Source organism: Chenopodium album, chromosome 25 (genome assembly GCF_948465745.1).
Source record: "Chenopodium album chromosome 25, dcCheAlbu1.1, whole genome shotgun sequence".
NCBI lineage: Eukaryota > Viridiplantae > Streptophyta > Magnoliopsida > Caryophyllales > Amaranthaceae > Chenopodium > Chenopodium album.
Window position 1 is genome coordinate 803,998 of NC_137858.1, and position 16,629 is coordinate 820,626.

The 16,629-nt window shown below is 32.7% G+C and overlaps 2 protein-coding genes across 2 annotated transcripts; both read right to left on the bottom strand.

Moving 5' to 3' along the window:
• Nucleotides 1-1,215: 1,215 nt before the first annotated feature.
• Nucleotides 1,216-3,619, bottom strand: LOC145614329 (uncharacterized). Its single transcript, XM_081669369.1, has one exon. The coding sequence runs from the start codon at nucleotides 3,419-3,421 to the stop codon at nucleotides 1,535-1,537; it is 1,887 nt and encodes a 628-aa protein (XP_081525495.1). The 5' UTR covers nucleotides 3,422-3,619; the 3' UTR covers nucleotides 1,216-1,534.
• Nucleotides 3,620-5,026: 1,407 nt separating this feature from the next.
• Nucleotides 5,027-9,650, bottom strand: LOC145615188 (LOB domain-containing protein 19-like). Its single transcript, XM_081670259.1, has 2 exons — nucleotides 9,257-9,650; nucleotides 5,027-5,533 (listed from the first exon to the last, which is right to left on the bottom strand). Exons 1-2 carry the CDS (start codon nucleotides 9,635-9,637, stop codon nucleotides 5,141-5,143), a joined length of 774 nt encoding a protein of 257 aa, XP_081526385.1. The 5' UTR covers nucleotides 9,638-9,650; the 3' UTR covers nucleotides 5,027-5,140.
• Nucleotides 9,651-16,629: the final 6,979 nt, after the last annotated feature.

Genomic DNA, 16,629 nt, shown 5'->3' on the forward strand with positions numbered 1-16,629 from the left:
ATACAGTCATACTCATACTGGTGCTATGCTCTTTCATCACTGAGCCTGTAGAAACGAAATTTCATCCATCCAATTTAAGAAATCAGACAAGTTTTTATATTTTTCTTAAAAAAAATTAATAGGTTTTTCTAAAGATTTTGTACTTGATTAAATATAATACAAAGAGTATATAATTAAAGATATACACAAAATTAGTGTAAACATCAAAGTGTTGCGTCGGTACATCTAAAAACGGAGGAAGAATAATGATTCTGCACTTTTTTTTAGCCACTGAATGACTAATTGTGTTAAACATATGAACACATTGTTGGTGAATGAGTAATATGATCCTTTTTTCCACTTAAAAAATAAAAATCCTATCTCAGGGTACTTTGGTAAAAATTAATGACAAAATTCTGACTATATGTCAAAAGTAGTCAGACTTTCTGAGCACTGTGTACCAGTATGCCAAAAATAATTTTGGCATATGTAACGGAGGCTAACTAACACAACAACTGAACAAGAACAAGAACAAGAGTATAAAAGGCAGGAGAACTTCTAAATGGAGCTGATCATGGACATTGGACAGGGTAGACGCGCTAAAGGCAGGAGAACTTCTAAATGGAGCTGATCATGGACATTGGACAGGGTAGACGCGCTATAGGAGTTTATCCAACACCCTGAGCATCATTCAAGGTCACATTCAGGACAGATAAAATAGCCCAATACTGTGAAAATCAGGCAGTAAATTCTTGTATTCAATAAGCTCGAGATCCAAACATAACAGGAAAAGTAATTCAATAAATTACACCTGCACATCCACAATCCACCACTACTAAATAAAATTAAACAACTTAGGATAATATCAGTACATCTTCTAATACATTCTCACGAAATTTCCATATCCAGATGCCATACACCCTCAAAAGTCAAGGGCACTCACTACCAGCACCATAATAGAAACGCATACCAGCATCACTATGCTAGTCGAGGGCCAGTTCCACAATACAGACAGTTGGATATAAAAGTTAAAGATGTTCGACAATCTTCAAGCAAGAATCAAAACCAAGTTGTTGCTTCAATTTACATCAGGTGCAAAATTTGTCTCCAGGCTTTCAATATGAACATACATATCAATACCTCCAGAAAGCAAGGGAAAAATACATTTGCAAACTATACGAGGCAAAGAAGAAATCCATGCAACTTCACAACACATTGGAAGTGCTAAATACCAAGTACTAAATTGACATGATTTTATCAAATTGAAATAGAAAGGATCATGAACCAATCATATGCAATACTAATGGAGCTAAAAGCACCGGAAAATTACAAACAGGGTCAGGAACAACAGAACAAGCTATGTGCAGCAAATCCTGGCAGTCATAATTTACAACACTAAGTAGAAAAAGGCACCTAAAATCAAAGTCAAAGCGTCTGATTGAGTCCTCCTGTATATAAATTACAGCCCACCCTCAAATTTTACAGAGCGGCACTCCTTGAAAAAAATTTTGAGAAGCTAAAATGTAGGTGGACAATTCACCTCAACAGATAGAATCTACATAATCTCTCCATGTCGGAATTCACTATCCCCGCAATCTGTACTGGAGTCCAAACCACAAGGAGAATCATACCATTTTGGATTCTCCGGATAGAAACTATCTACCTGCAGCCCAACAAGACCTACATCCTCATCTAAAGAGTCATGCCTCATGGGCTTAGTTAGCTTTGAATTACAGCTGAGAATACTCTTCTCATCGAATTCACTGGTATCTAACCACTTGTCTGGTTTACAACTCTCACTAATCAAATCCTTGTCACTCCTACAATCCGTCCTCATTGGTTCCCAAGGTACAACATCCCCCAATGTTCGTCCAAAACTGTCTTCGTCTTCCTCAATCAAATCAGTATCCTTGCCATCCCCATACAACCTATCATCATGAGGATCGTTCCAATGAGGCAAATCACCCTCACCAACCAGCATAACATCAGAATTGTGCTTATCAGAAACCAATCCAACCATCTTAGAAGTCTCAAAACCTAACGCTCTAACCTTATTAACAATATGATACAACTCCTGAGAAACCGAATCCAATAACTCCTGAGGAAGCTTCAAAATCCGACTTTCCAACAAACCAACTTCCGATTTCAGCTCCTGAGCTTGCTGCAGCACAGCGTGACCAAAATCACTTTCATCCCTACCAATGAAAGAATCACTCTCCAACTCTTCATTCACCCCATACTCTGTCTCTTGATCATTCAAAAACACCCCTTTATGCCCCACAACCCGATGCATAATCCTCGCATTCCCATCCAACGGACCAGGCTCATGACCTGTATGCACAGCATACAACTTAAAAACCGCCATCCCTTCCTCCTGATACACAAAAGTCTTATCCTTCTCATTATAATTCGTAATAGGCACAATCGCCCTAATCCTAAACCCACACCCACACCTCTTAGACGCATACGGTTCCCTCTTCAAAACCTTTGAGTTTTTCTTACTCGAAGCCGGCTCCCCAGCCCTATGACACGCATAATCCTTCACCTCAGCCATAAACGGCTTATACCTAATATACTTCTGCCTAATACAAAGCACCACCTTATGCTTCTTCGCAAGCTGCTGCAACTTATTCGGCACCTCTTTCGCCGGCACATCAAACGACTCCGTATACTCAAACCTCCTCCGTTTCGGCCTCCCCCCTGAAAACCCCCCTCCCCCTCCCCCTCCACCCCCACCATCAGACACACCGGCACATACGTTACACGAAGCAATACAAACCCGAATAAAACTCTCGGGAATGCCATAGAACTTAGCCCCAACAGTCCAAAGTTGCTTAATCTTATCAACAGTTTCTCTAAGCCCTAAATGTTTCAAATCACTATCACTATGAGAAGACATAACAATTTCTTGCCATTGACTAATATGAGACACAAATTGATTGGAATTGTTCTTAAAACAAAGATAACGAATTCCGTTACCGTCAACATGAGCATTCAATTTGTCCTGTATCCTCTTCCAAGCCGTCAAATACGCCGTATCTTCATTCCGGTCCTTCCAAACAGACCGCCACGATTTCAGCACTTCAACCGGCGTCACAGATCGGATCTCAACCGGAGTCGCAAGCCGATTCTCCAGAATACACGAAATCATAAGAGCATGTGATTCACTGTTGAAAGTGTAGAATTGGGATGAAATATGGGGCTCCGGGTTGATTGAGGGAGAAGGGGTTTGACCCGGTTCATGACCCGAGATGGGTGGAATCTGGGGTTGGGTTTGGGCCGGGTTAATCGGGCTTGGAGAAGGAGGTGGGGAATCAGAGGAAGAAGGAGAAGAGTGGTGAAAGAGGAGAGAGAAAGAAGAAGGGTGGTTGTTGGAGGAGAGGTGGTGGAAATGGTGGAGGAAGAAGGGATCTGGGTCATCTTCTACTTTGCTGGGATTCATGGGAGGAGAGAGAAAGTAGAGAGAGAAAGTGTAAAAGTGAGTTGTTGAGGAAGAAGAAGAAGAAAAAGGGGGATAACGTGGGTTAGTTTAATTTTTTTGTGTTGTAATTTGTCTTTTTTGTTTTTAATTTATTTAATTTGATTTTAATAGTAATTTTTGGTGTTTGATGTAAGGGTGAGTCTGACAATGGTGAGGGAGGGAGAGTGAGTGTGTGTATATGTTTGTGTGGTGGGGAGCTTTGTGGGGGGATTTTATAATAATTTTATAAGTCTTTGCTAATGGCTTTTTCTACTTTGACTTCTTCCTTCATCACATGTTTTTTTTGATAGGTTGGATAATGTTCCCGTTCTTTTTTGTTTGTCTCATTATTCTCTCGTTGTTAGTATGTACTTCTATTTAGGTTGGATATATGAGTCTCATACGAGGAAGAGAATTTTTGGGTTTATTGTATTACTTTAATGGAAAATAGAGTAATTAGTAATGGTAGAATACAGAGCAAAGAGAAAAGTATAATGGACTGTTAGAACTTAGAAGTGGAAGGAGTAATCGAAATCAGTGTTTGTAGTTTCGAAGTTTGTTCATCAACTACTTCATAGTTCATATAGTACAAGAGAGGTAGTAATCCACATACAAAGGAGGGATTTCATGGTCGATTTTGAACATCATTTGTGATACGAAGTGAGATGTTATTGATTCTACATGATCTCCTCCTTCAATGTTTTTGAGAGGTGAATCAAATATGGAGATTTTATAACCAGATTTGATCACTTTAACTTATTCATGTTGTGATGGTTTTTTTTGCATTATTGGGATTCTACTTTATCATTGGTAATTGATAAATTTAATTATCTATTCATTTAGTAAATTTATAGGAGAAGTGATGCACAGGGTTGAGATAATTTGAAGTCGTGTTGATTAATAATTTGAAGTCGTGTTGATTAATAAGTGAAATAACCAAAAGTAGAGCTTAATGACTGAGAATCTTGAATGATTAGAGCATGACTAGACTTTTGAGCTCCCTAAAAAGCTCAAGCTTGAACATGTACAAATAAGAGGGTAATCCAACTCATTCCATATACATTGTAAGACCGCCATAAAACACGTAGATTATAAATGCTATTTCGTAAGTCACAAACTCTGTGAAATATAAGTGACCATTTTTGGATTTTATCGAGTAGAATAAGTTATCATCCAATAACAAAAAAATTATTGTTTTTTTCTTAATAGAATCTTTATTGGTTAATAAAACGCATAATAGTATGAACTTATATGTAGAACCAAGTAAAGATTAAGATCAAATCCACTTTGCGTCAATGTTATTTGTATTTATCTATACCTAATAAAATAAAATCCCTCTTATTAATAAATGCAACTGCTATTTGAAAATGAATGACACATTGACACCTGTTAACTTGCTATTAACCAAGTAGAAAAGCCCACAAAAACACCAGACCATGCAAGGGCCCAAGATCCAGTGGCCCATCAACACAGCCCAAAAGCCAAAGTGTTAAGACTCTGAAACCATTTATTTCAACCTACATAATATGAAGAGATTATAATTTCATTAAGCTACAACATTTAGATTAGTTTGTCACAAGGAAGATACACAACACTTCAACTACTATTACAAAAGATTAGCATAAAGATGATACCCAAAAAATTATCAAGATCATTTGCTAAATCTTCATGATCAATAATAGCTATTTAGTATGTAATTAATTAGTGAGGCTCGGACTTGAACTTGACCCCAGGAAGGTACTTGGATACGAATTCACGTGTCAAAGTTTGGAGATCACCATCCTCAAAAATCAGATCGTCGTGCTGATGATATTCAGTTAGGTTACAAAAACTAGCTAAGTCTGCTGCTGTTACGGGTGCTGATGCTGCCAATGATGATAGTGAGGGTTGTGATTGTAAGGCAAAGTTGTCGAATGAAGGCATAGAAGTAATCGCGGTACTAGTGCTAGTAGTGGTGGCAATAGCAGAAGATGCTGGGATTTGATCTAAACAGTGTGAAGGAGTCTGATCTACTGCAGGAAATGCTGCCGGAAGGCGTTGTAAGGTGGAAAGCCTGGCTTGGACAAAGGCTAACTCTGCTTGCATATTTAGTACCTGCAGCCATCAGAAGGATAAGCCACAGTTAAAAACAAAATTTAGTTTATTATTTAATAAACTACATCCATGTGGTGCAACTGCTAAATATTTTCCCGTGTTATCTTTTATATTGATTTAATTCATAGAGAGACACAAATGACAACGATATAAAGATGTAGGTAATGAAAACATGTCGTTGGTATATATCATAAAGATAAACAAGTACTCAGGAAACTAAATTGTCTAGATGAGCTGTACGTACATTACATGAACTCCAAGTCACTCAACTAAATAGTCTGTTTAAATGCAGGTACATGATGGGTCTCATTGGCCTACTTAATTTAGAAAATATTAGGATGTATTTACTAAAAATAGATTATTATTTTCTCTTTTTTAGTTGGTAGAGTAGCATATAAAGCTAAGGTTAATCTATAATTCTATATATCAATATATGTAGACTAGGTTAAATTTCTAGGACTTGGATACAAACCACTAATGATATGATTAACTTCTTCTAATCGGAAAAACTTGTCGTCGTAATGGTTTTAAAGCATGTACTGATGTACATACACAACCTTTCCACATTCATGATAAATTTTCTAGATTTTTCTTTCCGATTCCTTTTCTTATCTTTAATCTTTATTGTCTAAACTTTTAATGAATTTAACTATTAATCAAGTGAATTAGTCAATAATAAACCGCCAAAAGCAAATATAGTGGTAATTTGCCTAATTATAAGCACCAAATCTTGATGATCATGATAAAATTACATCAATTTTCTTTAAAAGAAAAAAAATTATGTTAAGTTATACATCTACACTATCAGCATGTCTCCCTTAGAATTGCATGAAACATTATACTATTTGATTTATCACAAGTAATATTACATGAACTGATGACATATAATGAAAGGCTTGTTTGGCATCAATTTTGGTTTTCAGTTTCCTGTTTTTTAGAAAACCAAAAACCAAAAACAGAAAACAAGAAAAAGGTGTTTCCACTTTTTTGTTGTCAGTTTTCAAAATTATCATAATTTTAATAAATTTATATAATTTTTTATTCATTATGGGATACATATCTTATACTTTTAGAAAACAAAAAACAGAAAACCACAGCAATGCCAAACGAACTCAAAGTAATCAGAAAACTAAGCATAAAATCAAGTTTTTTTCACATTATCTTTATTGTGCACCTTATCTTTTTTATTTATTTATTTATTTATTTTTTTTTTTGAAGGGATATGTGCACATTATCTCATCACATACTTGAACCGTATGAAACAAAAAGCAGCTCACAACATTTTAGATTTAAAAAGATAATTAAAAAAATCCGCAAAGATATGTAAATAAATAAAACATTGCTCCGTAATAATTAATCATACGGAGTAGTATCATATTAAGTTACATCAATTGCTCAACGTGTCTTTAGTTTGTCATCTTACACTCTTTACATAAGAAATAAAATCTAGAATTTTCAAAAACAATAATAACAACTCTTATGAATGACGTACATGATCCAAAATCAGAGCTAAAAAAATATTTGTAAACTACAGCCTACAATACTCATTTGCCCTAAAGTCTTCTTATTGTCAATGAATAAACCAGCATTGGTGTAACAAAGTCAAATCAATTGTAAAAGATAATACTATAACTATTTTTGTATGCACGTACAAAATTTTAATAAATTAATAATTCTCGAGCCACTAAGTTTAGCTTGATAGTTCCGGCAAGCCACGTATGACCTCTTACATAAAATCACCCCCAAATTTGCAACTCGTCAATAATTAAAATATACTCCGTTTTATGGTAAAGAATTATTATCAACTTATCAAGTTGAAATTTAATAATTCTGATATTGACTTATTGAGTGTTATGCTTAATACATTCAAACCCTTTAAAATTCTATTAAGCTAAATTACAATGACTTAATTAAGAATCATTTCACATTACAGAGTTTTTTTTTTTTTATTAAACGATGTACTTGTAACTTCTTACACGTCATATTTTTAAATTTTAGCTCGGTGTTAAATGACGTTGCCTTGTATTAAGGCGTTAAACGTAGAATATCAACAAAACTTAAATGGTAAACCGATTGATATGTTATTTTATAATACGTAGTACTATACAACCAGATAGCATAATTGAGATGTTAATGGATGTCTAACAAAAAAGATTAAAAAGAAGGTGTATGTGTCGTAAGTTGGTAATGTTTTTAAACATTTACTGCTACTCGGCATTTTGGTTTTTTCAACAAAGGAAAGACGGACAAGAATGTCAAACGGAGAATTTAGTATCCGTTGATAATTAATGTTCTAGGAAACAACAAACGTACCAAACCAAAATTTATGTGATGTTCAAACTTCAAACTAGATTTATCCAATTGCATTAAGTTGGATGTTTGACCATATGCTATTCAATTATGAAGTACAACTAGCTACTCCTAGCTACTAAGATTAGAAAAACTACCCAATTCATATAGTTTAATGAATAGAGCTCTACTCATCCCTTGTGGATTGTTACATCCAACTTAATAGCGTGTATGAACACTTGGACATGATGATAGATAAGCTCTATTGATCCCTTGTGTAAAAAAATTACGCTCATTTACCATATAAATTGGGTAATCTATTTATTGAAATGAATTAATAACTAGCCCGTCATCTTTAAGTTATCACTCGTACTTCGGAATAACAGAACGAATATGTTACATGGAAAATTGGGTATGAATTGAATCACATAATGACCTACCGGCTAAAACTAGCATTTATACGGATTATACCTGATTCACTTAATTTTAACTTCTTTATCATTCTTAGAAAATTTAGATTTATTATATTAGATAATTAACCAAAAATAGAGAGAATCTTTGAACATTTCCCTTGATGGGAATTTTGTAGGGCATGTCAAATCTATTGTCTTACTTCAATTCACAAAATTGGTTAAAATACTTCAAAATTATGCTCATCCCTAACATCATCAACCTTATCTTGGAGATTTTGACATGATTTCTTACACAATCATCTGTCACTTCTTTTACAACGAAAGAGAAATACAACTTTTATTTTAAAATCAAAGAAACAATCATTTGGACCGAAAATACGTTTTGTCTTATGTTACTAATTTATTATTACTCTTAATTCGTTTAGTTAATCAAGGTCATCCATCCTTAGCTAGTTAGCTTAAATAATCATCAAAAGCTGATCACTGCAAGAAACTTCTTTAACTTTTTTTACTAATTTCTACGGGGTATATCATAATCAAGACTAATACTACTATAAAATCATATTTTACTTTCTTTAATGAAAATTAAATCACACATTTTAGATTTTTTTTAAAAAAAAAAAAAAAAAAAAAAAAAAAAAAACCTAAAAAATTCAATCAACCCCCTTAGCTTCTTTTTTTAACAGTGTTCAACTTCATTATTGTAAGAAAATTGTATATTATAAATTTTTAATCCTATCGTTCCTTAGTGTTTTCCTGTATTTCAATTATGGTGATTCAAAGAGTTCTTTCTGTTTTAAAATTTAGCCTAGCTAATATAATTTAATAGTAAAATGTAAATAATAATTCAAGTGAATTATTGGGGTTTTTTTTTTTTTACAGTACTAGCTCAAATTATACTATGAAAGTGACAATTTTTTCGAAAGTTTATACTAGCACATAAAAAAATTAAAAGAGTGTACGCTAAAAGTATAGTAAAAAAAAAAAGAAAAAAAAAAGTTGTAAAAGAGATAAGAAATACCTGTTGTTGAAGAGTGAAAATGTGAGCAACACAACCATAAACAGGATCACGAACCCTAGACAAAGCTTCATAACAAAGAGTAACAACGGCATCGAGGCGGCGATGAGCGGGGATGCGTAGGAGGAGCTTAGAAGCATTGCTAGCACCAAACACTTTGTGCACGGCCGCAAAGTGGGCCGTGCCTTGTTCGGAGTCAAAGTAGGGTGCAAATACACACCCTTTTACACATTTTCTTCTTAGGTACTTGCATGCTCCACACGGGCCCGTGCCACTATTATTACTATTATTATTGTTGTTGTTGTTGTTACTTCCTCCGCCGCAACCACCACCGTCACCTCCGCCGTGCCATTGGTGGTTGTTTTGTTGGTGATGGTTGCTCATTTGTGGATGTTGGATGTTTAGAGAGAGATTGGGAGAAAGAAGTTGTATGAGGGGTGTAGGAGGGTATTTAAAGAGAAAAAATTGGGGAAGAATTTATTATTTAATTTGTTAATTAATTAAAAAAGGGTGTGAAAAGGGACTTTTTTGTTTTAAATAATCAATTGAGTAATATTATGAGTTTGAGTTTTTTTTTTTACTTTTATTTTTTTAATATTGGTGGTGGCCTGGTGGGTCATTTTGGAAGCTACTTGTGGAGTTGTGCATACATTTAATTATAACCTTGTAATGGTGGCATTTTATTTTAATTGTTTAGGAAGAAATTTAAAAAATGTGACCAATTTCACTTGATCTAATAATTATGTCAATAATTGGTCTCATGAAGGAGGAGTTCCTTTGCCTTCTTTTGGAGGAGTATTTTTTGTTTTCTTCAATGTATACAGCTGTGCTAGAATGAAGTTTCTATTACGAGTACAGTTCTATTTTACAGAAATTGAATATGTTGCACGTAATTTAGCTTTTGGTAAGATAATCTTTTTCCTATAGTTTGATTTTAGCTGCTTATCAAAAAGTGTTACATGTACATCGTATGCTTAGCTTAGATTAAGGGCCTGTTCTTATTTATTGAACTGAGCTGAGCTGAGCTGAACCCAACTGAACTGAATTGTTTATGAGAGAACGAAATTAGGAACTGGACTAATAAAATTAAGATGAAGAGAACATACCCTGAATCAAATAAAAATTAATATCTTATGAAAAATAAATTAGTCGTTAACTTGTGTGATTATTCTAATCCAAACAACAATTAATATGATATAATGATCCATTGATGGCATATTATTAAACGAAAACTAATTTGATATATACAGCCGAAGTTCATGAAAGATCAAGGATTTATGGTACAAGGTACAGATACATTGGTATGGTGTTCCCGAATAATAAGTCATTTACCACACTATACGAAATACATATATACTTCAATTATATGCCCGGTCAATATAATAAAGGGCTTGGCCAATAATAATTATTATCTCATATAAGTATAAATTATCTACTTATAGCTAAATGTATTAGTCTAATTCATCTCTAATAAACCACGGCCCACATCATAATCCATTGGATAACAAAAGTGTGCATAAAACAATGGCACAAAATTGACCACTAACTATCTATTGAAAGACACACCTAATTAAACTTTTAAAAGCACTTAATTAATTAATAACAAGTAAGTACTTGTATGATCATTAGCCATGTTATAAATATCAGGAATGTTTTCTTACTTTTCAGTTTCTGATCATCAATTCATCATTAATAACATAGCAGAAGAAATGAGATGACCTAAGATGATGAGATCAATAAAAGAAACTAATAAAACATAAAAGGAAAAACAGTAATAATAATTTAATAATAGTACGGAGGAAATAATATAGTTATGGGAGGAAGAAATATGGTTGTAAAATAGGAAGAGTTGGGTTATTGGAGTAAACTTTAAAACCACGACAACTTTGAGAATATATCAGCCCAGGGGTTACCCTCTTGCGTGAAGCAAACAATTCTTTTCATTTTTTCTATTAATGCTACTTCTATTTTGTTTTATCTTTTTCTTTTCTATTTTTAATTCATATAACTATGAATTGGAACTTCATTAAAATAAAATGTACTTTGTATATGAGATTATGACTTAGGGCCTGTTCTGGTTGACTGAACTGAACTAAACTAAACTAAACTAAACTAAACTGAATATTTTATTAGAAAGGGAAATTAAGATAAGAACTGAACTGAATTGAACTGTACTTATTGGAACTGAATTGAACTGAAAATAATATGAAGAGAACAGGCCCTTAGATTAATTACGAAATAGATTATTTAGATAGTTTAATAAAAAAAAAGTACGTGCCTTATGTACCAATTTAAAAATAACATTGTAGTTCATATTACCCATCCAATACAAAAAACATTACTTTGTATTTTACTACTCCCTCCGTCTCTTTATTACATGCCTGTATTCTTTTTTGGGGTGACCAAAATTAAGTGTCTGTTTCTATTTATAGGTTGTACTTTTTGCCAATATTATTCTTGTTTTGATGAATTGTCATCATTTTTCTTTTTCTTTTTTGTACTTTACATCAATTCCCAATACTTTCTCTCTCCTAATTCTCAACCACCTTTTTCTTTCTCTCTATCTCTCTCTAACCCCACATGCATATTTGTACACCCAAGTTTTAATTTTAAGGAATCTTTAACTTTCTTAATTCCCGTGCAAAATGAGAAATAGGCATGTAATAAAGGAACGGAGGGAGTACGTGGTATTATACTTCACATTACATTTTTTTATATATGTAATTTTTTTAAAATACGAAATCATGTCGATAATAAAACAAAAATAGGTTTAAAATTATGTGTCACTCTTTTAGTGATTACATATTTAATCCTTAAATTTATTTTTTGGGAGGGGAGTGGAAGAATAAAAGATAATTGGTACGGCCAGAAAAAAGAAATACAAAGAAGTACAAGGTTTGTTTTTTTTTTTCTTTTTCTTTTTTTCCTTGCTTACTTACTACGGAGTAATTGATAGGAATGAAAAATAGGAAAAATGAAGTGTTAAAGAAAAGGACATCTAGGGTGAGGTGATGATAAGGCTCCTCTTAAAAAAAGTGTACAGCAACTTTAAAATGTCCTTGCCTTTCCCACACACGCTCTATCTCTTGTCACTTCTCTTCTCTTCTGTTCACTATTTTATTCCTTTTTTTTACACCATTGTTAAGACTTGTTTATATACGATGTACAAGTAAATAATTCATATTACATGACTGTTTTGTTATTTTTGATAGAAAGAGATATTTGAAGTTTTTAAAGGACTTAGCAGTTAGCACAAGTCATGCATGTAGAGTATGAACATAAACTTCACCCGTTCGATATTTAATTTTTCACAAAAAAAAATGATTATTATCAAGGGATCGGAGTAAATAATTTTCTCCCAAGCAAGAGTTAGCACACTGTTTATTTGTTACTAAGAGCTTTAATTTAGTAATTAGTATATTTCGCCATCAAAATTATCACTCATATTCAAGATTAAACTATACTATGTAAAAAAATGGAGCATATAAAATAACACATCAGCTAGCTCGAACACATTGAGAATATCTTATAAAGAAGATCTACATTACTTATCGCAAAGATAACCAATCTCAAACCTTATTTACATGTAGCACATACATACTATAGTAGAGTACATACATGTGATCAAGTTAAATACTTTAGTTGTATAGAGTATAAAGACTGCAAACTTATAGCCGCACGCTTATCATCAAAATATACTACCTCTTATCTATTACATATTATAAGTTGTAACGATGGTAATATTATCAATAGTATAAATAGAATTTCAAACTATAAATATTCTTTGTGAGCATTTCCTGTGAAGCTATCATAAAATGCATACAACTTTACAAGATAAATGACAACATGACATAAATACATCATGTAATTAGTCCTTTTCCTCAAATCATTTGGACAAAAGAAACATCAATTGATGATAGTTTAACAACAAGCTAAGCTCCACGTACATACATTTTACCAAATTGAGAAATTAACAACTTTTTTCAGACAAAAGATTTCCACGAATAGAAGTTTCTAGGTGTTAGGTCAAGCAAAAAATATATAAGTACGAAATTGTGGGCAATTTATTTTAAGGAAAGTAGTAGACAAGGTTAGTGATCTGTTATTTTCTAAGGAAATTAAATAAGAAAATAGTATAGGATAATAAAAAAAATAGCGTGACAAAAAATGTCATTGTTCCTTAATCCGTAATATTAGAAGGAAATGTTTGATTGGATAGTATCCATACAAACAACCACATGCTTATTTTTAGGATTCTACCGTTTTCACGGGTCGTAGTCATTGAAGTAGGTTATGGTTCAACTAAGGAAGATAATTTTGAACAATATTGAAGTATTGCTTTTGTGTTTTTTTTCATCCTTATTTTCACAAATCTAAATTAACAATAATAATATATGCCTTAAGTTTATTAAATAAAAAAAAAACCTTCAATAATAAATGTTTTACATTTGTATATTGTGTTATTTGTGTATATGTCAGTCTATATGGTCAATAATATATATAGAATATATTAGACTTTATAACCTTTCAGTGTGAAACAAAGTAGGGAAGGTTATCGTCTTGTATAGGCTAACTTATAATTACTTAAGGTTGGATATCCTATTGAAGTAAATGTGTGCAATGTGCTTATTAACTATTTAGAGGTGGGATTAATTTCGAAGGGGTTGAATTATACATTAACATGTGTACGTAGTGAGAGTCGTTATATGAATATCCTAGTAAATTTGTAATGCATATCGATCTTATCAGTTGTCAAATAATGGGGGTTGAACTTAGTTTGTAAAATTATTGTTGTATGAAGTAACATCAATGTACACAAACATTATTGCTGAAAAAACATGATTAGTTGGTAAAAAGTGTGGATGGTAACCATAGTTACAAGGTTACATCAAATCAACTTCTAATCTCACTATACTAGGTTTGTATGTATATATGATGCTATTAGACCGACACATGTATGTGTAACACACACGCATATATGAGTGTCTTCGCACGATTTGAAATCAATATAAACACAATTGAAAACACAATTTTCGAAATTCAATCTTCAAAGTAGTTTGAGCTAATAATGTAATTAATTACGAGTATATTTTTTATGTAGATCGAGTTAAGTAAGTTTGATAGGAAGTAATGAGATTGAGAAATCTCCAAGAAAATAAGATACACAAAGGTCACAAAGGCATTCAACAATGGTTCAAACTACCTATACTACTAACTCCATATAGTAGCTGAGTTAGAGGGTGTAGTACGGTGTACATACTAACGCTAAGCCATGCATCAACACAGTTGGTGCCTAATTAGCAAGTACATAGCTAGATATATAGAGTTAGCTAGAGAGAGAGAGAAATTTGAAGTTACTTCAATCAATTTGATGGAGTGTGTTTCCATCCATCAATATATCAAAGGAAATTGCATGTGATGGAAGAAGACATAAAATTTTACTACTATAACGATCTACTTCTTGATTTGATTTAAAGTTGTACACGAAATTGATTTGATATAAATAATACTTTTAAAAATCGTTTATCTGCCAGGTAAACGAAATTTTGTTAATCTAGTGACATTTTTGTAAATGTATTGAAAAAACGTGGTCATTTATTCAGTAGTTTTGGTGAGGTGTTCAATTACTGTTTGCAACTTACTTTTACTGTTTAGTAAGAAAATTACACATGTAATACTCAACTAGTAAATAAAAAACCGCATGTACCTCTCCACTGATACTTAAAAAGCCGATTAATTTGGGGAATTAACTGGTCACAGCTTAAAAATTAATAAAGGGATCGGATAAATAGTAAGATAGGACAATAAATTTGGATAAAGGATTTTTAAGAAACATGGGTTACAAATTACAAAATGTGAGTGAGTCAAGCCCACACTGTGAGTATCACGAAATTCCAAGCAATATTAACCCCTCATATTCCTAACTTTTACTGCCCCTACCCTGTCTGTCCTCACCCCTTTTCGACACGTGTCTCTTTCATTGATTCAGCCATTTCCTTTTGCCTTGTGTTTTAAGCAAATCACGATATTTTCAAGGAGCACTCGTCGGTTCAACAGTACCATATTGCTTGTTTGCTAATTTACCACTCCTAGCCCTAATTCTTGTTATTTGGATCCCTATTTAATTTTATGCAGCTAGCTTAGATTGCATATACTATGATAATCATATTCTAATCGTAGTTTGGATATTGGTCCTAACTATTATGGTTTACAAATCGAAATTCAAGACCGTAGTAATTATTAAACTCAATTTGAGTGTTATTTTAAGTTACACTCGTAGTTACAATTCTTACAATTACGAGCCTATTTTAATTGACTGAAGTACTGAACTGAGCTGAGCTGAACTGAAAATAATCTAAAGATAACAAACCCTAAGTCACAATTTTTTGTTGATTTTGTTTGTTTAGAAAGAGCTTTCTACATAAGCCTATAATAATAACCTTGGATGTATACATGATATAACTGGAAAAAGTATTTGTAGCGCATGAGTATATATTAAAACGTTTAGTCAAATTCTGGATTTAAAAAAACTGTAAAATTTTAAATTTAGCCATGATTATATTTTACTTAAATTTTTTTTTTTAAAAAAAAATTAAATAAATAAATAAATGAAAATAAAAAAAACATTATGTTATAGGGTGTTATTGCTTGTAGTACATAAATTCATAATTTGGTAAAATCATAAACAAAAACTCTTTACAAATCCAACCGCAACTAGTTGATGGCATACCTAAAGCAAATATGCTTTACAAAGTTAAAATTGAAGGACAGGGGATGAAAGAAAAGGATGGATAGAAAATTTGGGCGGATGAGAAGTAGTTTGTGTCGTCTTGGGCCTTCATACTTTTTTCAAATGTCCATTTTTCTGATTTAGTGGGCCCAATGTTTAAATTTCACTGGGCTTTTCAGATAAGAATACCACTACATATAGCTCAGAAGTTGTACGTAACCCACCACTTCTATGTCTCTCCCACTCCTAAACTCCTAACTCCTAAGTCCTAACACAAGCTCCACAACCCCCCCCCCCCCCCCCCGCCCCCTCCCAATTATATTTATCTCACCACTCGATTTGATTATTGGGTGGATCAGTGCAGGTCAATAATAGGTCAAGTCAATGCAAGTTGTTGGTGGACATCGAACCTTTAGTAAATAGACCGATAATGAAGAGGAGAGTCGAAGATTAATTACATGTGAACACTAAATTATACATATTCTTCGTTTAAACTTATCTATTTTCTTAATACTAACTTAATGGATTATCACCTTTATTTGCATTAACATTGTCTAATAAGGACTATATTGTCAGCCCATATGAGATCTATCTTTTAAAAATTCATTAAATATTGACAAGAATGACCACTAGTTTATCGTCCTTA